The 23,599-nt window shown below is 39.9% G+C and overlaps 2 protein-coding genes across 6 annotated transcripts in view; both read right to left on the bottom strand.

Moving 5' to 3' along the window:
- The window catches only part of LOC115260031 (glutamate receptor ionotropic, kainate 2-like), an 882,928-nt gene that overhangs the window by 200,065 nt on the left and 659,264 nt on the right, over positions 1 to 23,599 (bottom strand). The gene's annotated exons all lie outside the window — the stretch shown is intronic.
- Positions 4,673 to 9,508, bottom strand: LOC134285072 (uncharacterized protein K02A2.6-like). 2 transcript variants are annotated; one of them, XM_062845097.1, is made up of 2 exons: positions 8,401 to 9,508; positions 4,673 to 8,324 (listed from the first exon to the last, which is right to left on the bottom strand). In XM_062845097.1, exon 2 carries the CDS (start codon positions 7,721 to 7,723, stop codon positions 5,387 to 5,389), a length of 2,337 nt encoding a protein of 778 aa, XP_062701081.1. In that variant the 5' UTR covers positions 7,724 to 8,324; positions 8,401 to 9,508; the 3' UTR covers positions 4,673 to 5,386. The 2 variants fall into 2 exon arrangements, with proteins under 2 accessions (XP_062701081.1, XP_062701082.1); XM_062845098.1 differs by having other exon boundaries at positions 4,691 to 8,324.

Here is a 23,599-nt window from a genome sequence, read left to right as displayed (position 1 = left end):
TTGAAATGTTTCTGCTGCGCTGCTTTCTTGTTAAAACATAATTTTCAATCAAAATTACAAGTTTTGAATCGGTGGCTTGCTACTGTTATCTGATCAACAGATGAAATTTCAGGAAAAAAATCTTTTCGTATTCACAAAGCGGGTGTGGAAAGTTATGTTCAGCATATGTAGACATAAAACGATGATTAACTCTCAAAACATTTACATATTGTTACTGTCATGCAGTAATGATCAAAGCTATCCAATAATTCCTAAAATTCTTCAAAAATGTACACTTGCACGTACATAATGTCTAATATTTGTCGTGTGATGTTTTAATTGCATGGTAGTCATGGAAACTAGTGAACAAAATCGACTAACGTAAGAAAACATGATTTTTTCATTGATTGTGTTATCATTATTATACCGATATCTCAGCTCATGAAGGAGATAGGTCAAACCTGTCTTCAGCCGAAATAATCTACACAAAATTTGCTATAAAATAAGGGAATTGTGAATCGCAGGAAAAAAATTAAACACCTTAAAAATTGAGCATTTTTGAAAAAAATTGGTGAAAAATATCGCGATTTTTTTATATTTTAGACTTTGCCAAATATATAAAATCAGCTTTGATGACCTGAACTCCCTCCAAACTTTGTTTGCGGGACCCAGAACTATGATTTACTTTGATTGATGACTTTTATTTCATTTATTTTTCAACTCATATTAGCATTTTTTTTGGTAAAAATACCAAAGATCGTCCATTTTTCATAAAATTGATGCGTGCAACCCCTAATTATTTTTTGATTGAGTTTTCATGTATGGAACTATTGTTGCTAGGACCCTAATCTATCATTCTAAGGGTGAGCAAGTTAACTTTTTGACACTTTTTCTATTTTGGGACACCCTAATGCACAGTGGTCCAGCACCCGGATTTACGAAGAATGATACATTCAGCGCCTTCAAGTGATTTTTGAATAAATGAGGTCTTCTACAAAGTTTTTTCCTAATAATATGCCCCCCTTTCCAATGTACATATGAACATTAGGGTAACTTTTTTAATTTCAATTTCTTATCAAAGACGCCCAAAAACACTTGTGGAGTAGGATTGCCTTCACTTTATGAAATACATAAAATTCGAAATATTCTGCCTCTTGAATCAGTTGCTTTGGACTCTTAGACGCTCCGCTCAAAATTTGAGTGAAATCGGTTAAGTCTAAGGGGGCGCTCAACGAGCTTGAAGTTTGTATGGGAAAAATTGGTCAAATTTATGCAGAAATCTTAAGTTTTCGATTTTTACCGCTAGGTGGCGCTGTACGCGTTCAATTAATAAAACCATTGGTATTCTTGTAGGTGACTATATGCCAAACAGTTTTCCAAAGATTTATTCAAACAGTATCCAATTAGACAAAGAATCATAATACCCACGCTTTTTGTACCATTTCCTTGCAGAAGCGGAGAATTCACCTTCTCAACATACAAAAATTCAGCTCATTACAACAAATCTAGTACTACACTGATCTTGCCCTATTGTTGGCTGTAGTTATTCATGTGCAGGTGTAATAGCAAGTAAAGTAGTAGTAGCAGTAGTAGCGGGTTCAAACCTTATTATGTAATGAATGAGTGGGTCTGGGAGGTCTCTGTATTACACATATGTCCTGGAATGTGATCTTTGGTAATACATGCACAAATGATGATAAAATATTTGGGTTTCGTCATTTTTCCTTAAAACTAGAAGTGTATGAAAAATAACCCATTCTCACCCCTTCGAGGGGATTGTTTACGCAATGTTGATGTGGCCTTTTCAATTGTTGGTCTTGATATGTTGCAGAACAACTGATGCAGTAATAGTGCGGATGCTACGGAGTCAGCTTTGAGCATCTCAGCTGATATGCGATCGACTCCTGGGGCTCTGTTCTATTTCATGCTACGGATGGCTGTTGCTATCTCCCGCACTGATGGAGCTTCGGTGTAGACACGGGTAATGCGTCGAACCCTTGGCGGATCATGCTGAGGGTTGATGGCGTGACCGACATTTGAAAAAGGTTTCCAAAGTGCTCGAACCAGCGTTTCAACTGGTCAGCCGGATCGGTCAGTAACTGTCCAGACGTTTCATATTGGTCCCACTAAGGCGACGTGAGACATCGTAGAGGAGACGGATGTCGCTGGTGTTTGCGGCATTCCTTCAGCGATTCCTTTAGAAAATGCTTCAATGATTTTTTTAAGAAATTCTGCCATAAATGCCTTCGAAGATTTCTCTGAGGTATCATTTAGAAATTCTTCCATTGATAGCTTTAGCCAATTCTGAGTTTTCTTTAATTTTTTTTTAAATTTTTCTAGGGATTATCCCAAAAATAAGTTCAGCAACTTCCCTGTTTTTCTCTGATATTGCTCCATGGGTTCCTTTAGAAAGTCCTCCAAGAATTTCTCCCGAAAAATCTTTCACGGATTTCTTTTGAAAGTTCCTTAGAACATATGGGTCAGCAGGCCGAATTTCTAATTTTCTACCCGAATGATGTAAAACAATTTTTCAAACTGTCAGAAGATTTTTTGACGACCTGCGACATATCTGGTATGTAGAGCATACAAATATTTTTTAAACTATTATTTTGGGCGATCCACTACTAGCTCTACATTAAGAGATGTTTCCTTCAAAAAATAGACTATTCTTGTGAGGTACATCCTGACCCACAGGGTCAGACACGTTGCATGGGGTCTTCAGGGGCGTTTCCGGGGAGTTTCGAAGGGTCTCATTTGCGTTACATGGGATCCGATGGGGTTTTAGGGAGATTTCGAAGGCATTTCTAAAAGCTTGAACTTACCATTTGTCAGAACACAGTTGTATGAGGCTGTGCTAACATGACTTTCATTCAATCATTCAAGCACACAAGTTATTTATTTATTTATTTATTTATCAAGAAAGTTTTTAGGAAGCTTTTAACAGTACTCATCGCTCTTTTTTTTTTTTTTGAGCACACCCTAAATTCTCGTTAACTCCACTCGCTATTTATTTTCAGTAAAATAACCGTAATACCCCAACGGCTCTGAACACTTTCAGAATCCAATTAGGTGACGTTAGCTTAATGGACAGACCTACATAGATTTTACCTAAATGGATTCTAACTAAATGGAGGTTTGAGTGTATATGCATATGTCATATTTAAATTATTCAACTAGGCTGTTTAAATTTAGCTTTAAACTCATTCGACCTAAAGTACTTCGGCCTGATGAACGAGCACCCAACCAGCGCATGAGAAAAATTTTAATAAAAAATCGAGTATACTCTGGAACTTTCTATTGTGTTTTGATCTGGAAATATTCTAGTGTAAATATATCAAATGTACGTTTATCACAGCTTTTATTAACCGTTATGTGGCCGGCAAACTTTTTGCTTTTTTCTACACCGTGTATTTTAAATGGGTGCTGGGTACCCGGGTACCCTGCCGGCCACATAAGGGTTAAAAAAATAAATGGTTCAACTGGTACACCATTTTCCCCCTACTCGAGAATCGGCACACTACTAGGTAGACCGCATCGCTGTTACTGGAAAACCCGCATCCTCCACTAAACAATAGGAGGAAACGTTTGCCGGTCGAATGGTTAACCATCGGAGAGCCGCTTTCCAGAGCCGAGCCGGAAGCCGGATCAAGCCGCCCGCCATGACCGTGGCCATTCATCAGCCAAATGAAATGTCAATAATTGGCGCGCATTTACTGATGATGGCGGGACATAAACCCAGAACGATAACCGCGACAACCACAATGTGGAGGACCGACCGTTTTTCCTGGATGATGTAGCTAGCTGATGATGTCTGAACTAGCAGCAGCAACAGCAGCACCACTACAATGTTTGCCATCCCATTTACCCAGCAACAAAAGGCTCATCGTACGGATGGCGATAGTACAATTCGATTCGAGTCGAATAGGTACAGTTGAGGTTCCTACAACGCGCTGTCTCCCATATTGTATCCATCACATATTCCCGACAGTTTTCGAAAAATCTGAAAACTGAGACTCGACTGTAAATTAAACGGAACTGTGGATGACTTGGCTGCTTGTCTGCCGGCGGCAAGGGTATGACAGTGTGTAAATGACTGCCCCAAAGGGGATCCCCCGGAACGACCGGAACGAAAGCGGTTGTGTTGTGACAATGACAATTGATCCCTATGATGAGTCGGCTGTTGGTGGATGCTTAGTTGGCTAACAAGGCTTGTGTCGGTTGGAATCGAACGGATGTCATTTGTGGATGTTAATTTGTTGGTGTGTGAATTGAAAATGGTGCGATAGACTATTTCGATCGATTAATATGAATGGGGAAGATTTTATTTTATGGGTAATCTGGTAGCATCTTTTTGACAATTCTAAAGCCTAAAGTACACACGGTCAAATATTTGACAAGAACTCCGGCGTGTAGGAAGAAGTTTTAGTGCGTAAAATGACTGTAGAAAATTAAAGCGGTTCCGGATACGGAAGAATTTCTGGAGGAACTATAGATTTATGGTGGCTCCTTGAGAGGATTATTTGATACAATTTCGGTCAGGTATGGTTCTGATGATTTTTTTACCAATTGCTTGTTATTAACGTACGGAAAAGAATCGGCACTCGGCAGAGTTCTATTTAAAAGTCTTATAGGACTTACGCATTAGTACGAGCTGCGACCTTTGTGAACAGATATATGAAAATATGTGTATAGATGGAAACCAGGAGAAATTTCTTGAGTTCAAAGGCTAATAAACAAAAGAACTGGTTGTTCCATCAATTTATCAACATTACTGTACAAAAGAAACTTTATTACTCTTTCATGGTCAGTACAACACTGATGAATACTGCGACGCTGGTTCTCTAGCTAGCTAACTGAGTGGTTGTTTTAGTATTCTTCTGTCCCTAAGACAAATGCATGGAGGCGCCGAATGCAAGGTGCTTATAAATAGGGTTATAAAAAGTACATTATTATTACACGCTTTCCTTTTTTTTTTTTTTTAGTTCTCATATTTTATCGAACTGTCTCTCTAGAGTGAACAAGATTTTTATGATGTTTGCTTTACACCACCCAATCACCGTAACGTTTCGGGGGCACAACAGATCGACAACTGCGAGTTACCCAAGGAGATTGGACCGCAACTGAGGCTCCTTCAGTAGAGTGCAATGAGTCATCCAGAATCTGAGGATCATTTGGCGGAGGACGATCTTCAACAACAGTTTGATTTTCGGCTCTATTAGATAGTCCACCATCCATAACAACGGGATTACCAACAGACTGATCAACTAACATGTCATGCATACGCGATCTTCGAGTAGGAACTATAGATGGAGCAACGGGTACCCCAGAGCCTTTCGGGAGAATCGATGAGTCACGCACGCTAGGACGTTGGAAATTCATTAACTCGTCTTCGACCAACAACTCACTGCTATTTACTTTCATTGTTCGTAGTTTTAGTCATAAATCTGCGATTACGACGATAATGGCTCCCAAAGTTATCCCGCACTATGAACGACTTACCGTTAACATCACGAATGACCTGCCCATAGTGCCATTCCTTAGAGTTTTTCTTGAAAAGAACGCGATCCCCAATGCTGAACAATGGAAGTTGCTTAGAGGAACGATCATAATACCTTTTTTGGATGTTTCGCTTCTGTTCAATTCTTCGTTGAACAACACTTTCTTCGATTCCTTCTCGAATCAAAAGCGATTCATCCATTGGTAAACGTGTCTTGATTTGGCGTCCAAAAAACAGCTGACTGGGTGAAACCTTCATGCTAGCGACCGGAGTGGAGTTGTATTCTAATAATCGATACTGAAATTGATCAACTTCCCCAACTTCATAGCAACGCTTTAGTATGTTTTTGGCTATTGCCACTGCCTTCTCAGCAAGTCCGTTACTTTGGGGATAACGAGGACTAGAGAACACAAACTTGATATTATTCTGGTTTGCATACTTTTCTGTTTCGAGACAATTGAATGGGACGTTATCACTTCGTACAACAGTAGGGTATCCGTAGCAGTTAAAAAACTTGTTGAATAACTTACATACGCTCGCCATGGTTTTATCCTGCAGTTTATCGGAACAAATGAACCCCGAATAAGCATCAATCACAACTAGCCAGTCATGGCCACCATATTCGTAGATATCGGTGGAAACCTGTTGAAAAGGATATTCTGGAATTTCCCCCTGCACCAGCGGTTCCTTGCAATTGTTCCGACGAAACTTTTCACAAATTGTACAGGAACTAACCAGCTCTGTCAAATCGTTAGTCATTCCAGGCCAGAAAAACTGAATTCTTGCCTTAGCGAGAGTCTTGTCAATTCCCAAATGTGCTGCATGTAACCATTTAGAAATCTGGGATTGCAATTCAGTTGGTACGACTAAACGATGATTTTTGAACAGCAGCCCGTTTTCGTAATGAAGTTCCTCGCGAAACTTGTGGAAAAGTTGACTAAGATCATCGAGTTTGTGATATGGAGGCCAGCCATCAACAACGTACCTCACTATGCGCATGTAACGCTCGTCCGAAGCAAGGACTTGCAAGTACAGATCATAATTATCCTTCGACATACAGGCGTTCTTAGTCAATGAATGCACAACACCCTGAAGATCCTCATTTACTTCATCAACCTCTGGCAATGGGGCACGTGAAAGACAATCAGCAACAGCCACCTCTTTTCCGGGTATGTACACAATAGAAAGCCCAGGGTACTTTAGAAGAATCATGAACAACCGCTGCAGACGGGGTGTGACGTCATCGATATCTCGTTTCACAAGAGTCTCAAGAGGTTTATGGTCCGATTGAACTGTGAATTCTCGACCATACAAAAAATGATGGAAGCGTTGACATGCAAACACTACAGCTAGCAGCTCTTTCTCAATTTGAGCCCACTTTTGCTCACAGCTAGTCAAAGTTCGAGACGCATAAGCCACTGGACCGTGATCCTGCAATAAGACACATCCCAGCCCATCCTTAGAACTGTCTGTCTGAACAACACAAGGTTTACTTGGATCATAAATCGCTAGAGTCGGCTTGGTACTGATAGATGATAGCAGGTCTTTCAATTCCCTATCATGCTCGTTAGTCCATTCCCATTTCGCACCATGATGGGTCAATTCGCGCAAATGACTCGTACGTTTGGACAGATTAGGAATGTATTTTGCTAGATATTTCAAGAGACCCAACAACCGGGTGACATCCGCCACACAGGTAGGTTTCGGCATTTCAGTAATCGCTCGAACATCCTTATTCAACGGGTGCAGTTGACCATCACCGATAATGCTTCCCATAAACGACACCGTATCTTGACGATACTGAAGCTTGTCGCCATTGAATTTGACGTTATTTTGTCGAGTCCGTTCAATAACTAGAGCTAGTGCTCTATCATGATCCTCCTCATTCAAGCCCGCAATGAGGACATCATCGAAATACACCACGACACCGGGAATATCGCCAAAAATCGACACCATCTTCCGCTGAAACATCTCCGGTGCATTGTTCAAACCAAATAGCACACGCTTCCACCTGAACCGTCCAAATGGCGTCATAAACGTAGTCAAATCCGAACTGTCACGATCTAACTCCATCTGCCAGAATCCACTACTCAAGTCAAGAACACTGAAGACGCGTTTCCCAGACAAACTGCTAAATAGATCTTCTTGAGTGGGGATTAAGAAATGTTCTCGTTTTATGCACTCATTAAGGGGCTTCGGATCAATACAAATGCGTAACTTACCATTCGACTTCTCAACGAGTTGCATGTTACTCACCCAATCTGTTGGATAGTCAACAGGAGAAATCACGTCTTCTTTCACCAAATTATCTAGTTCCAACTTAAAACGATCATGCAAAGCTAATGGCACTCGCTTACGGTAATGCAGTGACGGAGTAGAACCCTCTTTCAAAGTTATCGAGCATTTTCCCGGAAATTTACCCAAACCTTCGAAAATATCACGATAGGACGCAACGAACTGTTTACCATCTTTGGGAAATGCCAGAGGACCTTCTACAACATTCAATCGCTTTATCAAACCAAACTCAATGCACGACTGTAGACCCAGTAATGGTTCAAATGAGTTATCGACAACGAAAAACGAAGCACCATACGAACAATTACGCACAGAGTCAAAGCAGACTAATTTTACCGAGCCGTGTATTTTTATTCTGTTCGAACTATAATCTAGAATCAGTGCGTCCTTGAATTCATCAATGGGAAGACGAAGTTTCTCTACCACTCGTATGGGAATGCAATTTACATCGGATCCCGTGTCCAATTTGAATCGCACACTCTCATTTCCAATACGAAAATCCTTTCTCCACGGCTGCGCTTCGGTCTGACCACACACAGTATTGGTACTCACTCTAAAAGATTTGATAACATTTTCGTTTAGTTGCCCCTCGCATGCATTGTCTACCTGATCTAAGCTCAACAACTTACCAGCGTCGCTCCATTTGACAGAATGTATCGCCTTGTCGTTCTTTCCGCCCGGCTTCGATGATTGTAGGTTATCTTTCTGCGGTTTCGTCGACTTTTTTCGGCAGCACTTGCTGTAGTGGCCAGTCTCCCAACAGGCGTAACACTCAGCATTCATGGCCGGACACATCCTTCGATGGTTGAGATTGAATTGCCTTCCACAACTGTAGCAACGGTTACGTGTAACTACATCCACGGTTTTCACTTCCGAATCAGCTTCCACCTTCTTCGAAACCAGCTTCACGTCGAGAAGATTATCCTTTCTGTCCAAGAGCTGCTTATTTTCCGATGCGGCCTTAAAGATTTTGCACGTTTCAATAATCTTTGCTAGCGGGTCGTCTCTGCCGTCCAACAGCTTCAGCTGCAACTTTTTATCCTGGATTCCGATGATAATTCTGTCGCGCTGCATCCGATCACTGTACGGTGTCTGACATTTAGCACAGCTGAACTCGCAATATTGGATTTGCGTTCTCAACTCCGTCTCGAATTCGGCGAATGTCTGCTTTTCCTTCTGGGCGATTGAATTAAATTTGAAGGCTTCCATGGCTACGTTTTTACGAGGAAGGCAGTAGTCGTCGAACGCCGCGATTACATCTGCAAGTGTGTGTGTGTAGCATCCCCGTCGGTGGCATCTTCGAACCTCTCTTCGCCGTCATCGCCCGCCGCAGCATTCTCATCCTGTCCAAACATGCCCTCCATACTTCCGTCGTTCGGGAACAGCGAATTGAAAATTTCCACCCCGCGTGGACCGATCAGCCACAAGAAGGTGGCGACCTTGCTCGCTTCAGGCTCTTTCATTTTATTGTTCGCTCGGAGGTAGATACTGAATAACTGTTTCCATCGTGGCCATTGTTTTGCAAGGTTGGAGCAGTCGAGTGGCTCCGGTAAATAATGGTCGAATCCGGACGCCATTCTCTCGTTCCGCCGTTCTGATTTCCACTACCGACTTTTTCCCGCACACCGAATCCGGCAAGTCTGCCAGAAGGATACCGAACAAACCAGCCAGCGCGCGAATCGTTTACTAGCCGATAAATGATTTTTCGACTGCAAGCCGCACTTCTGACACCATGTACAAAAGAAACTTTTTTTTTTTATCTAGTTCGTTTATTTGGGGCTCAATCGCGTATAACGCTTTACGGAGCCGAGGATCTTTCTTTGTACTTAATACATTATACAGAGCAATAACTTTTTAATGATATCTGTTAGTAATGGGTGGAAGCCAGGGTACTCGTGGCAGCTCGAGGTTAGAAGGTCACATTTTGAGGGAAGGACAGGGTAAGGATTGGGCCAAAGGTTTTACTGCTGCTCATCCGGGGGTGAATCGCATCTTGCTAGCGTATTCGGTGCTTTGTGGTGTTGGTACCAACTTGTTGTGGGACTTGGTCTTCCGGATGGCCAGGAGCAGCTTGGTAACACAAAGAGGACAAAACAGAGAAAAAAAAAAAAACTGGAGAAGAAAACACAAGCAAATTAAACTTTTATACCAGCAGAGCGAAGAAAGTCGAAAATACATCCCATGTATGTGACATCGCGGGTCCCCAACACATCTCTCACAAGAACAAAGGGTTGTCTACCTCGGGCCTCAAGGGTATCCAAAAGTAGCGCTCTGGAGGCGTCATTATCCGGGCATTGCCAAACTACGTGGTCGATGTCATCATAACCGGAACCGCACTTAGTACAAACATTGCTCAACGCGAGGTTAATCCTGTGTAAATGCGCGTCTAGCGAGTAATGGTTGGACATAAGTCTTGACATCACGCGAATGAAATTGCGACTTACATCCAGACCATACCACCACACTCGCAAAGAAACATTAGGAATAATGGAATGTAACCACCGTCCCAGCTGGCCATCTCGCCAATCATTTTGCCAACTTTGAAGAGAACTCTGGCGAACAAAATGGAAAAATTCATCATGTGAAATTCTTCTATCATAGATCTCACCTTCCTGTGCGCCCACCTTTGCGAGAGAGTCCGCCTTCTCATTGCCATAAATTGAGCAATGTGAGGGGACCCATACAAAGGTAATCTTGTATGATCTTTCGACCAGTGCACCCATCTGCTCCCTTATTTTTGTAAGAAAGTAAGATGAATGTTTTACAGGTTTCATCGACCGGAGTGCCTCAATCGAACTAAGGCTATCCGAGAAGATGAAGAAATGGTCTACGGGCATGTTGGAAATCATCCCCAAAGCGAAGTTGATTGCTGCCAGCTCAGCAACATAAACCGAACAAGGTTCCTGAAGTTTGCGGAAGGCGGTGAAATTTTCATTGAAAACACCGAAACCAGTGGATCCATTTATGCGAGACCCATCAGTGAAGAATCTCTTACAGGAATTGACATTTTGGTACTTTTCGTTAAAAATGCGAGGAATAGATATACATCGAAGTTGATCTGGTATTCCATGAATAGCTTGTTTCATGGACAGATCGTATTTAACAGAGGTACTGTCATTAGTGAAGTGTACACCGGGAGGATTATAACTTGGTAGGCTTATGTCAGATGACATGTAGAACAGATAGATTCTCATGAATTTTGATTGAGTGTTCAGACTGAGCATTTCTTCGAAGTTTTCAATGACAAGTGTGTTGCTCACTCCACACTTGATAAGTAACCTTAGCGAGAGCTCCCAGAATCGGTTCTGGAGAGGTTTCACCCCTGCCAGGACCTCAAGGCTCGCATTATGCGTTGAGTGCATACAGCCGAGAGCAATACGCAAACAACGATATTGAATTCGTTCCAACTTTATTAGGTGGCAGTTTGCTGCTGAGTGGAAGCAGAAAGAGCCATACTCAATAACAGAGAGAATAGTCGTTTTGTAAAGTTTTATGAGGTCTTCCGGGTGAGCACCCCACCATGTTCCGGTAATTGTGCGTAGAAAATTGATCCTTTGTTGACATTTTTGCACCAAATACTTGATTTGGGTACCCCAAGTGCCTTTTGAATCAAACCAGACCCCAAGGTATTTCGAAGTCAAAGACTGGTCGATTTCTATTCCCAAAAGATTGAGTTTCAGTTGGGCTGGGTTCCGCTTTCTAGAAAACACAACCAATTGAGTTTTTTGCGGAGCAAACTCGATCCCTAAATCTCTTGCCCAGATTGACAGATTATTTAGAGAATTTTGCAATGGTCTTTGCAGCATTTGTGCATGTGGGCCTTTTAGAGAAACCACAGCATCATCTGCAAGTTGTCTTAGCGTGCATTGTCCTTCCAAGCAACTATCAATGTCTTTCACGTAAAAATTATAAAGCAAGGGACTTAAACATGAGCCTTGGGGTAGGCCCATGTAACTAATTCTGGAAGTTGTCAGTTGTCCGAGATTGAAACTCATATGTTTTTCTGACAACAAATTATACAAGAAATTATTTAAAATTCCTGGAAGTCCACTATTGTGCAGTTTTTCTGACAATATTCCTATGGAAACTGAGTCAAAGGCGCCCTTAATATCCAAGAAAACTGAAGCCAGTTGCTCCTTTTCCGCAAAGGCCAGTTGAATATCTGTTGAAAGCAACGCTAGACAATCGTTTGTTCCTTTGCCCTTGCGAAACCCGAACTGTGTATTTGAAAGCAAGTTATTCGATTCGACCCAATGATCGAGTCGTGATAGGATCATTTTTTCCAACAATTTCCTTAAACATGATAACATAGCAATTGGGCGGTACGAATTATGATCAGACGCTGGTTTACCAGGCTTTTGAATAGCTATTACTTTGACCTGTCTCCATTCTGGCGGAACAATGTTGTTCTCCATGAATGAGTTGAACAGGTCTAGTAATCGTCTTTTCGCGATATCTGGGAGATTCTTAAGAAGATTGAACTTGATCATATCGCGTCCCGGAGCGGAATTGTTTGATGAAAGAAGAGCCATAGAAAGTTCCAGCATAGTGAAGGGTCTGTCCAGAGAACCGTCTCTTGAGGATGTTTCCCAAGAAATCGTTTGTGCTGGGACTGAGTCTGGGCAGACCTTTTTCGCGAAGCTGAATATCCAACGGTTGGAGTATTCGTCACTCTCATTAGAAGAAGAGCGGTTTCGCATGTTGCGAGCCACTCTCCAAAGCGTTGTCATTGAAGTTTCTCTTGAGAGACCCTCAATGAAGTGTCGCCAATAACTACGCTTCTTCGCTTTCAGCAGGTTTCTCAGCTGTCTTTCGAGCTTTGCATACTCTTGATAAAGATCTGAGGTACCGTGCCTACGAAAAGTTTTGAAAGCATCAGATTTTTTAAGATACAACTGGGTGCAATCATCATCCCAGCCTAGTGTGGCTGGTCTTCTTTTGAAGGTTGCACTTGGAACACGTCGTTTTTGTGATTCTAATGCACTCTTATATATCAGTTCAGACAGGAATCGATACTCATCCAAAGGTGGGAGGGGATTGAATGATTCGATGCCAAAAGATACCGCTTCTGCATACTTTTGCCAATCGATATTCCTTGTGAGGTCAAAAGGAACCTGAATTGGATGGTCTGACCTTTCACTATTATGCTTAATGGTGGTTATAATGGGTAAGTGATCACTACCATGAGGATCCTCGATTACCTTCCACAAGCAATCGAATGATAGTGAACTTGACCCCAGTGATAGGTCGAGACGACTTTCTTTGCCGTCAGATGCAATACGTGTCACTTCACCTGTATTTAAAATGTTCAAATTGAAATCGTCGCACAAATCATAGAAAACGGCCGCTCTATTATCGTCATATGGTTCGCCCCACCCTGTACCATGCGCGTTCATATCACCCAGAATTAAAACTGGATGTGATAGTGCAGAAACCGCATTCCAAAGATGACGGCGGTTAATTGAAATTCTTGGAGGAATGTAAACGGAAGCTACGCAAAGTTCTTTACCCTTTACGTTTATTTGGCAAGCGACGATTTCTACGCCAGGATGAGTCGCGATTGGAATTCTATAAAATGAGTAAGTCTTTTTGATCCCCAAAAGAACTCCCCCATAATGGTCATCTCTATCCTGGCGTATAATGTTAAAATCGTGGAAGTTGAGTTCATCTTCAGAAGAAAGCCATGTTTCACAAAGGGCAAATATATCACACTCAGAGTTGTGAATCAAAAACTTAAACAGGTCTAATTTAGGTTTTAGACTATGACAGTTCCACTGTAGCACAGTGATCATATCTTGTACCTCACTTGATGAATTATCCATCGAAAGATATGATCGCAGCAAGGAGGGGCCATGATTGTGTCAGATTCCGAAAATATTCTTCTACTGTAGGTATAAACATATCAATAATGCCTCTAAATGTTTCTGGAAGGCTGAGGGCATCATATAAGCGATCCACGAGAACCCTAAAAGTAAACAGTCCTCGCTTGGGTCTAGGAGGCTTGTTTGAACTGCGAGGAACTTTGGTAGCTTTTTTCTTGCTACCTTGTCGATTATTTCTCTTTGAAGTGTATTTAACAGGCGGAGACGGGGGTGACAGGTTCTTGCTACAACATGGATCTGAAGCTGAAGGAACCTGATTCTTCGGAGTTTTTAAGTTTACCCCGTCTCCTTTAACATTAGGCAAACTTTTGAGGGAAGACTTTAAAAAGACCTTTCGGCGCAATCCCGGGGAAGATGATGACTTCCTTTTTCCAGGTGCGTGTACCTCCGAAAGAGATCCACCCTCATCAGTTTCGCCATCGTCCTGATCATCGGAAGACAACTCCTGATAGGGATTTTCAACTGGGACAGCTGATTCAGACACGGAATCTGGTGTTTTAAAAGATTTAACCATCTCCGCATATGTCTGTTTGGGGCGCTTTATGATAGAGCGACTCTCATTTCGAATGCGTCTTTTGTAAGCCGGGCAAACTTGCAAGTCGTGTGGATCTCCGCCACAGTAGCTACATTTTTTCGCTTCCTGTGTGCAAGAGTCCTCCAAATGAGCTTGGTTGCATTTGCCACAACGGGGCTTGTTGTCGCAAAAGCTATCACTGTGACCAAACTGCTTGCATTTGGTACAATTAAAAACCTTCGGCCTAAAAAGATGCACTGGGTAAAAACCACCATCAATTACAACAAATTCCGGGAGGACGGAACCTGGAAAAGTCACTCGAAAAAACGCTGAAGGCGAGTACACCTTTTTATTTCCTTCCATGGAAACCTTAGATAAGCGTTTACAGTCTAGGATAGCCACATCAGGAATTGACCTATTTTTGAATCGACCAAAGCCGGTCTTGATGTCCTCACATGTCAGCATTTCGTCGAGGATCTTCCCCTCCACCTCCACTTCTCGTGCTGGCACATAGACCGCGTATTCAACATTAAACGCTTCGTGTTGAGCAATTTCATTTGCTGCTTTGTAGCTAGGTGCGGTAACACGCAGCTTGGATGCTTTCACTTGGTGAATAACGGTCCCAGGATACTTACGCGTCAGCTCTCGAGAAATCGAGAGCATATTCAATGGTTTGCATTTGCGCCGGAAATAGACAACCCAAGGCCCAGGCGAAGACGGCTGATAAAACCGCGTTCGAGCAATGATATCTTTCGGAGGCGTTTCGCCTCCATTTGAACCGTCTATGCGGGAAAAACTCAACCGCGGAAGAATGAAACGTCAATGTATCAGTCGAAAATCTTTGTAATTTTATTCGAAAATGGATGTTGTTCTGACGCACACTGTCGCCGAATAAACAAGCAAAGAACAAAAAAAAAACAAGTGGAAATAAAAGAGAGAAAAAAATCAAGTGGAAAAAGCGAAAATATTTTTATCCGATTACAATACTAATTCTGATGCGCCCTATGAGCCAAAAAAAAAAAAAAAACTCACATCGGGAGAGAGACAGAAATTATGCCTAAACAACCTTGAACCGACTTTGGTTCGGAGAAGCAAAACAAATTCAACACAATTGTGGGGATGAATAGGTAGAGTAAAGTGGGGCAAAAGTTCGAGTGGGGCAAAAGTTTCTTTTGAAGTTTTTGAGCTCAATTCAAATTATTTCTTTCGGGTGTCAAGGTTGTTCGAACCCTTTTTGGAAAAGAGTCTTTCACTCCAACATTTATGGAAATTGATCAATATTTCGAAAAGTTATGACAAAATGTTGGTTTTTGATCAAAAAATTGTAACATGCGATGGTCCTTCCAACGCATGGAATGGAATTGTAATGAAATCTAATTCGATATTTTATTTTGGGGTGTAACTAGGTATATTTTGAAGATGCTTTAGCATGTATAATTTTTCGCAAAAAAGATTTGGAAATCATATTTTACACATAGTGGGGCAAAAGTTCGAATTGTGGGGCAAAAGTTCGAGTCATGTGGCAACTTTAGGTATAAACCTAAAATTATGCAAAATGTACATATTATCTCTAAGAGTGATGGAATTAGTGAGAAAATTCGATTAAAGTTGAAAAAAAAAAGTTGTTTTATCTGAATTTGGCGGAAAACTACTAATTTTTGGTGCAGTAAATTTAACCCTGATTTGGGTAAAATCCAGATCGAATTTTAAAGTGTATTCCAGTTCTAACATCAAATATTAATTGGTTTCAGGTATTCCTATCACCAAAGTGTCAAAATAGTGTGCTACGGTTAGCGAAATTCCACAAACACTAGATTCGAACTTTTGCCCCAGTGGTGGGGCAAGAGTTCGAATAAAACACACGCATACAAAAAGTGTTGTAACTCAAAATTGAAAAGACATTTGGCGTAATTTTGTTCAGCAAAATTTTAGCTCATGGATGGTAGAATCACCACACGGTATTTGTTTATTTTTATCTGCTTCGATTTTTTGAAATAGGTTGAATTTTCAACTAGGGTCGAACTTTTGCCCCACCTTACTCTAATAAAAAGTGCTACTTAGCCGTTCAATACACGTTGAAGCTACCGCAGCAAGCCGTCCACACCGTAGGTAGCAAACAAGCTGAGCTGTCTGCTACCGTTTTGCTGCTGTTGATGCGGGAATGGTTCGATCACCGTTGACTTGTTTTGGTGTCGAATTAAATAGAGTCTGTGGCACGATACTAATTGACTTAGTCAATCTAGTTCGCTTCCTTCACTAAGCGCGCACACCTATGGCACTTCTTTGCACTATTAATTGGGCTTAATTAATACCGAAACCGATCAAAAACCCACGCGTGCGGTGGGGGAAAAGATCACTAAATTATTAACAACTGCAAACGAATGCCGCGTGTGGAGACCGGGAACTTGTCGACCGACTCGTTCAAGCGCTCGGTAAGGAATCCAAAAGAAACTTTATCACTCTTTCATGGTCAGTACAACACTGATGAATACTGCGACGCTGGTTCTCTAGCTAGCTAACTGAGTGGTTGTTTTAGTATTCTTCTGTCCCTAAGACAAATGCATGGAGGCGCCGAATGCAAGGTGCTTATAAATAGGGTTATAAAAAGTACATTATTATTACAATTACATTTCGATCCTAGTACTATTATTAGTTAACACTAGACCACCGCCAACCAACCTATCTAGGATCCCATAAAAGTGCTGATGCCGTGAGAAATTCCATAGTAAGCTCCCCATCGCAAACCATTTATCCTAGTGTAAAATCTGCCCCAAGGCACTAATGAAACTGCCATTTCACAATGGAAATGGCTACAAATCATCAGAGCATGCGAATAACCCTTGCCGTGTGTGCGGCGGTGTGAACGTTTGTGAGGGTTGACCTTTCTCCAGCACGACTAGGTACGGAATCGGATGCCACGCTGCTGTAATGTACCAGCACCACACCGACCGACACATGCAGCTCTCTGTGCTGTGCTGATCCGGTTTGCAAACTATGTATCAGAAACCCATTTGTGATTCCCGGAAACGACGAGGAAACCCCCCGAAAACGATTACAAAGCGTTACTGGTGATGCTGTAGCACAGAGGGGTGTGACCTTAAAAAATATGGTCAGAGGATTTTCAGACCAGTTAAATTTGTGGGTAATGATGGCTAATGATAATTCTGGAAAATACCCAATTTTTGAAGACCTTTTACAATATATCTCTTCCAAGCAGTCGATAACGAGCCACTCCAAAAGTTTTGTCTGCAGTTTGTAAACAAATTTCTGTAGGAGTTGCCATAGGAGCTTCTCGAGCGTTACCCATTGCCCAAAATAAGAGCTAGTTACTCAAGGTTTCAAAATTTTGGTGCCCCTAGACTGGTATGTGCCCTTGGGAATGACTTCAGTATTGTGTCGAATATATGTACATTATTTGGAGACTTTATCTTATTCTGGACAATGAGGAAACTGCAACTGATTAATTTTAACCGTTATGTGTCCGACAAACTTTTTGCTTTTTTTCTACACCGTGCTTTTTAAATGGGCGCTGGGTACCCGGGTACCCTGTCGGCCACATAAGGGTTAATATTTTGTCTCCTCTTTCCGACAAAATATTAGCAATAGTGTCTGAAACAGTCAGCACAAAACATAATCGTACAGGTACCAGGGGACATAATACGGATAAATGAAAGTACATTATACTTTGTAATTTAAAAAAAAAATCTCAAACACGTTGAATTTGTGTTATTATCATTTAAAATTCTAAAGGAATTTCTGCTGAAACTCCCAAAGGATTTTCTTTATGAATTATTGGAAGCTTAACAGTTGAAATCTTTCAATAAAATTCTAGGAGATTCTTTAGAAAACTACTTAAAAATGTACAAAGAAAAATCTTGTGAAAAATTATTGAAGAAATTCCTGAATACATTGAAAATTCGAGGAAGAATTTATGGAGAGATTTCTAGAGGTATCCTTTGAGGAAATACTGTACGAAATTTAATGATAAAACAGTACTCCGATTCTCGGAGATATTCCAGAAGTCTGTCTGAATTTTGGAATTCCTGCAGAAATCACTTAAAGAATTTATGGAAGAATCTGTGGAGGAATTTATTGACAAGTTTCTGAAAAAAAGGAAAGCAAAGAAATAAAAGATTTAATGAAGGATTTCCAAGAGTACGAATACGTGGATTGCGAAAGAATACGTCGAAGTTTTTCTGAAAGAATCTTTGAAGGAATTTCTAAAGCAATCCTTGGAACTGTTGAGGAAGGCATGCAAGAAAGATTTGAAAAACTACTATTTGAAGAAATCTTTGATGGAATATCTTGAGGACTTTCTGAAGAAATCTAAGAAGAACTTTCAGAGAAAATGTATGGAAGGTTTTCCAGCGAAATGTCTAAAGGAAACTCTTGAAAATTTTCTGTAGAAATTTTCATGGGAGAATTTATTAAGCATTCCATGGCAGATCCACTGAAAGAATCCCTCAAGAAATTTTTGAAGTTATCAATAGAAATTTACTAAAAGGGTCCCAGGAGAGCTTTTTAGACATCCATGGGACTATTTTGGATGAAATCAATGACAGGTTTTCCTAAAAAGTTTTTGGAGAAAAAATGAAGGAATTTTAAGAGGGTCTTTCTAGGGAATTCCAAAGCGATCCCGAAAATATTTTCTAATAAAATACCTTAATGAATATCTCTATGAATTTCAGAAGAAACTTTGGAGAAATTATTCAAGGAATCTGTTGAAGATTTTGGAGGATTGCTTGTGGAAATTTGAATGAATGCAACTCAGGAGGAATCTCTGAACGAATTCCCAAAGAAATTTTCTAGAAGAATGAATTCTTGAAAGATTTTTCCAAGGTATTATGAAAACATCTCAGGAATACTTTCCTCGAAAGAAATTCAGAAGGATTCCATGGAAGATTTTCTTATGGATTTCTTGGAGAAATTTTTGGGGTCATCACTTGAATTTTGAGATTATTTGCATGAAACTTTTGGTGCATTTCTCAAAAAAATCCCTTAGGGAAAGCGTGGATGAATTTCTGAAGGAAACTTCATAAATCCTTGAAGGATTTTCCGAGGATTCTCGGAAGAATTTCTGAAAGAAATTTTGGATGAGTATTTGAAGGAATCTTTGGACGATTATCAAATCCTTAGAGAAACTTCTTCTTCGCTGGAGGAATTTCTGAAGGAATATGTGGACGATTTGCCAAAATTAAACCTCCAGAGATGTTTCTGAATTAATGAAGAAATAATTAGGGATTTTCTAGGGTAATCCTTGAAGAAATTTCTGGAGAAATTTTCTTGAAGACACTCTTGAGGAATTTCTCAAGGAATCCTTGGATGAATTTCTTAAAGAATACCTGAAAGAGGTTCTGAATTTGTTTGTTAATATTTATGGAAGATTTCGTGAATGTGAAAAACTAGCTCAAAGGTAAAAAAACGAAAGCGAAAAAACATTGGCAGAAATTCCTAAAGAAATGCTGAAGAATTCTCCGGTAGATTTTCTGAATAAATCGCTTTAGGAATTTCTAATGAATTACTAAGGAATTTCTAATGAATTACTAAGGAAATCTATGAAATATCTGCAGGAAGGAATTTCTGAAAAAGAAAAAAATATTGATGGATTTCTACAACCAATTCATCCACGTTTTTTTAAATTTCTAGCATTTTCCGTGTGGCAGAAAATATATTTTTTCACCTGACTTATTCTGTAAATGTGATGGCAAAAAACAATTCAAATATCGTATACGTGATTCTATTATATTCAGGAAGATGATTTAAAACATTACTAGTATTAAACGGAAGATTTTACTTTGGAGAAGTTAAAATTATTAAAAAATGGCAGAGGTATTAGGGTATTAGACAAATTTCCAGTATCGCCGGGCAGGTATTTCTAACACGTAGGTATGGGAGCAAACACAATTATTTAGAACGGTTTTTTTTGTGGGCGTAAGAATATCGAAGAAGTTTTAGAAGTGGAACTTTGAAGCTAAAAGATCTTAACTTATTTACGTTTTTTTGTATACAAATTTTCTCAAAATTTAATTTATCTAATACACAGAATTTTCTTATACCACACAATTGGCAGAATTCTTTAAACTAGTCGGGGCCCGTGGCGCAGTGGTCCACACGTTCGCTTAATAAGCGGATGGTCATGGGTTCGAACCCAGCCCCGGCACTTGCAGTTTTTCGTCAGTTGTTCTTCCCCCCGAGAGCAGCTGGCACCTGACCCTCTTCGGAGCATATAGCTCCAACGGACCCGGAATTTGGATATCGGCAAAACCGCAACTCATAATGGACCCCCAATCGGACTGGAAAAGGAACAGCAGTCAAACATCAGCATCATCGTGCTCATCATTCTACCGTGGACAGGGTAGAAAAGTTGAAGCAGCACAAGGCACCAGTCCGATATAGTTAAAATTAGAATAGAATACATGTAGGCGTTGTACAAAGTGCAGCGTCCAATTGGAATCGCTCACGTAGTGCCCTAGTGGACAAAAGAGCTGTAAATTAGGTTGAGTGAATAAGAATAAAAAAAAATTCTTTAAATAATTTCTTAAACACCCCTTTGGATGTTCCTCCAGTCATTCCTAAACTTAAAAATTATCCGATATTTTTTTGGTATTTTTTTGGCAATATTTGTGGAAATTCCTTTGAAACTTGTTATGCGATTTATTTGGGAATTCCACTGGATATTCTTTTGCGGTATTCCTGAGTAATGCCTTTGGAAATTCAAGCGGCAATGGCTTTGGAACGTTCTTCTTTCTTCAGTATGTAATTTGTTTGCATTGGTACATATTTCTTCAAAAAATCTTTTGAAAATTTCTTCGGGAATAACTATAGAAACTTCTTCAAATTTCTTTAAAAACTGCTTCAACCTTTTCCTTAGGGTGGATCAGAATTTTTTGCCAATTATTTCGTTTTTTTTGAATTCTTTATGTATATTTTTCTTATTTCCTTTGAATATTCCTTACGTAGCGTCTATGGTAATAAATTCGAAAATGACTTTGGGATTTTCTTTAAAAAAAACTCTTCATCAATGCTTCCACTATTTTTTCGGGATTTTCACAATTCCTTTAAGAAATCTTTTGACGATTTTTTTTAAATATATGCTTATGTTCTTCCTGCGAGAATTCTTTAGACAATATATGTATCTACGGCAGTTTTTCATCAGGAATTTTATCAGCAATTTTTGTTTTGGAATTTCTCTGGCGTTGCATTGCATTGCCTTTGGAAAATCGGTAATGTCTTTGGATATTCCCCTAGAAGCTCCTCCGGGAATTTCTTTCGAACTTAATTCGGCATATTTTTAGTGAATTCTTGCGTAAATTTCTGTGGAATTTTCTTGGGGTGCTCCTGAATTTCTCATATAGCTTTCTTGGAAATAATTTGAAAATTTTCTTCGAGTATTTCATTCAAAAAAAAAAAAAGACAATTCAATTCATTTGCCTATTCCTGTCCAAATTATCGAAAATTCTCTGTAAAAATTCTTTAGCAAATCCAGTTGGGATTATAGAATTTCCGAAAAAAATGTTTTAGAAATTTCAAAAACAATGGCCGAAGGAATTGTGGAAAGAAATTCAAAAATAGTTACCTAAGTAATTTGTATGACTGGCAAAAGCATTATTCCGCGGGATTGTAGAGGCAATTTTCAAAAGAAATTGCTGAACAAATTGTATAAGAATTACCGAAACAATTCACAAAGTGACTGCTGAAGGAATTCTTAAAAAAATGCCGAAAGAATAAACAAAAATACAACCTAATTATAAAAGGAATCCCAATGGCAATATCATTTACAGGGATAAACAGAAGGAATTCTGAAAAAAATTGAGAACGGCAAATCCCCAATGTATGGAGTTCCGAACAGTTGCTCACTATAAGATAAAGAAAATATAAAATTTGGAAACAATCTGAACGGCCACAATGGCAAAGACGAACCAAAAAATGGCTTCTTCTTCTTGTCACTTACCATGTTTCCATTGATTAAAAGATCGTACTTTCTGGTCCAATTATCTGACGAAATCAATCAAGAACTCGGAATTCTCTCCAGGTGATCTTTCTTGCATTGATTCAACGTTAATTCCGGGGCTACATCCAGAAGGTTCTTTGAAAACCACAACGGAAACATTTATTTCGGAATTATTTCAAAAAAATTTTTGATAATATTTGTAGGAGTTCAACTTTCGATTCCTGCACCAATTACTTCTTGGATTCTAGGTTTGTTCAGTAAAAACAAAATATTATTGGGATTTACCGAGTAATTCTTTTCAGGATTCCTCAAGGAGTTCCTTTTGGTATTATTCCAGGAGTTCCATGCGGGATTCATTAAAAAGGTCCTTGCAGCATGCCTCCAAGAGATTCTTCTGAGACCCTTTCAGAAGTTCAGTTCTGGGTTGTTCCGGAATGCCTTTCAATACTCCTTCGTGAACTCCTTCCCAAAAGAGTCCCAGAAAAGAATCTTGAAGAAAACCCAGGTATAACTCTTGAACAAACCTGGACAGAATTCTAGGAGGAATGCTGTAAAAAACTGTTCGAGTGGTCTAAGAAAGAATTCCTTAAAAAGTACTGGAAAATTCCTCTTGAAATCAGCGAAGCATAACACGGAGAAATCTGTGAAAGAATGTCTGGATGAAAACCGAAGAAATTTTTAAAGGAATTCCGGTAGAAATGCCTTGAAGTATGCCAGAGAGAGCTGCTGCGAGAATCTCAGAAGGATTATCCGAAGAAATACTAGAAAGCAAATTTTGTTTTGTGTATTTTTTCGACGAAGCACGCCTAGATTTAGCAAAATAAAAACAAACATGCATTTATTCACGCAACCATTTTCCTTCCATGCGTTTTCGCCGTTCACATTGTATTTGGGAAGAAATTGCCGAAAATAAATTGCCCGAAAGAATTTTATATGAATTGTTGTTGAAATTAAAAAAAAAACAAAATCTCAAAGAGATGGCTGAACAAATTTCAATTTTCAAAAAAAATGACTTGCCGAAGAAATTCTCAAAAATGTTACCGAATTATCAATGACGAAATAAATCAAAACATATTTCCAAAGAAATTTCCAAAATAGTTGTCGAATTCTTCTTCTTCTTGTTCTTCTTCTTTATGGCTCTACGTCCCCACTGGGACTTGGCCTGCCTCGCGTCAACTTAGTGTTCTTTGAGCACATCAACAGTGATTGAAGGGTTTTCTTTGCCTTCCGTTGCATGAATTTGTGAATTGTGAGGCAAGTACAATGTTGCACATAATGCCCAGGGAGTAGAGTAAATTTTCCCGACTGGAACGGGAATTAACCCGCTGTCTCCCGTTTGGCGATCCGAAGCCTTATCGTCGAGGCTAACTGGAGACCCCAGTATTATTATTATTATTATGATTGAAAATTATACTATAAAACCGCCCTATACTCAATCAAAATTGCTCGTTTCTATCATACATGTTATTCACATTCAATAT

Source organism: Aedes albopictus, chromosome 1 (assembly GCF_035046485.1).
Source record: "Aedes albopictus strain Foshan chromosome 1, AalbF5, whole genome shotgun sequence".
In the NCBI taxonomy this organism is placed as follows: domain Eukaryota; kingdom Metazoa; phylum Arthropoda; class Insecta; order Diptera; family Culicidae; genus Aedes; species Aedes albopictus.
This window is presented reverse-complemented; position numbering and strand designations above follow the sequence as displayed.

Bases quoted from the DNA above. Each gene is read 5' to 3' on its own strand.
- LOC134285072 (XM_062845097.1), bottom strand. From the start codon at position 7,723: ATGCAACTCGTTGAGAAGTCGAATGGTAAGTTACGCATTTGTATTGAT.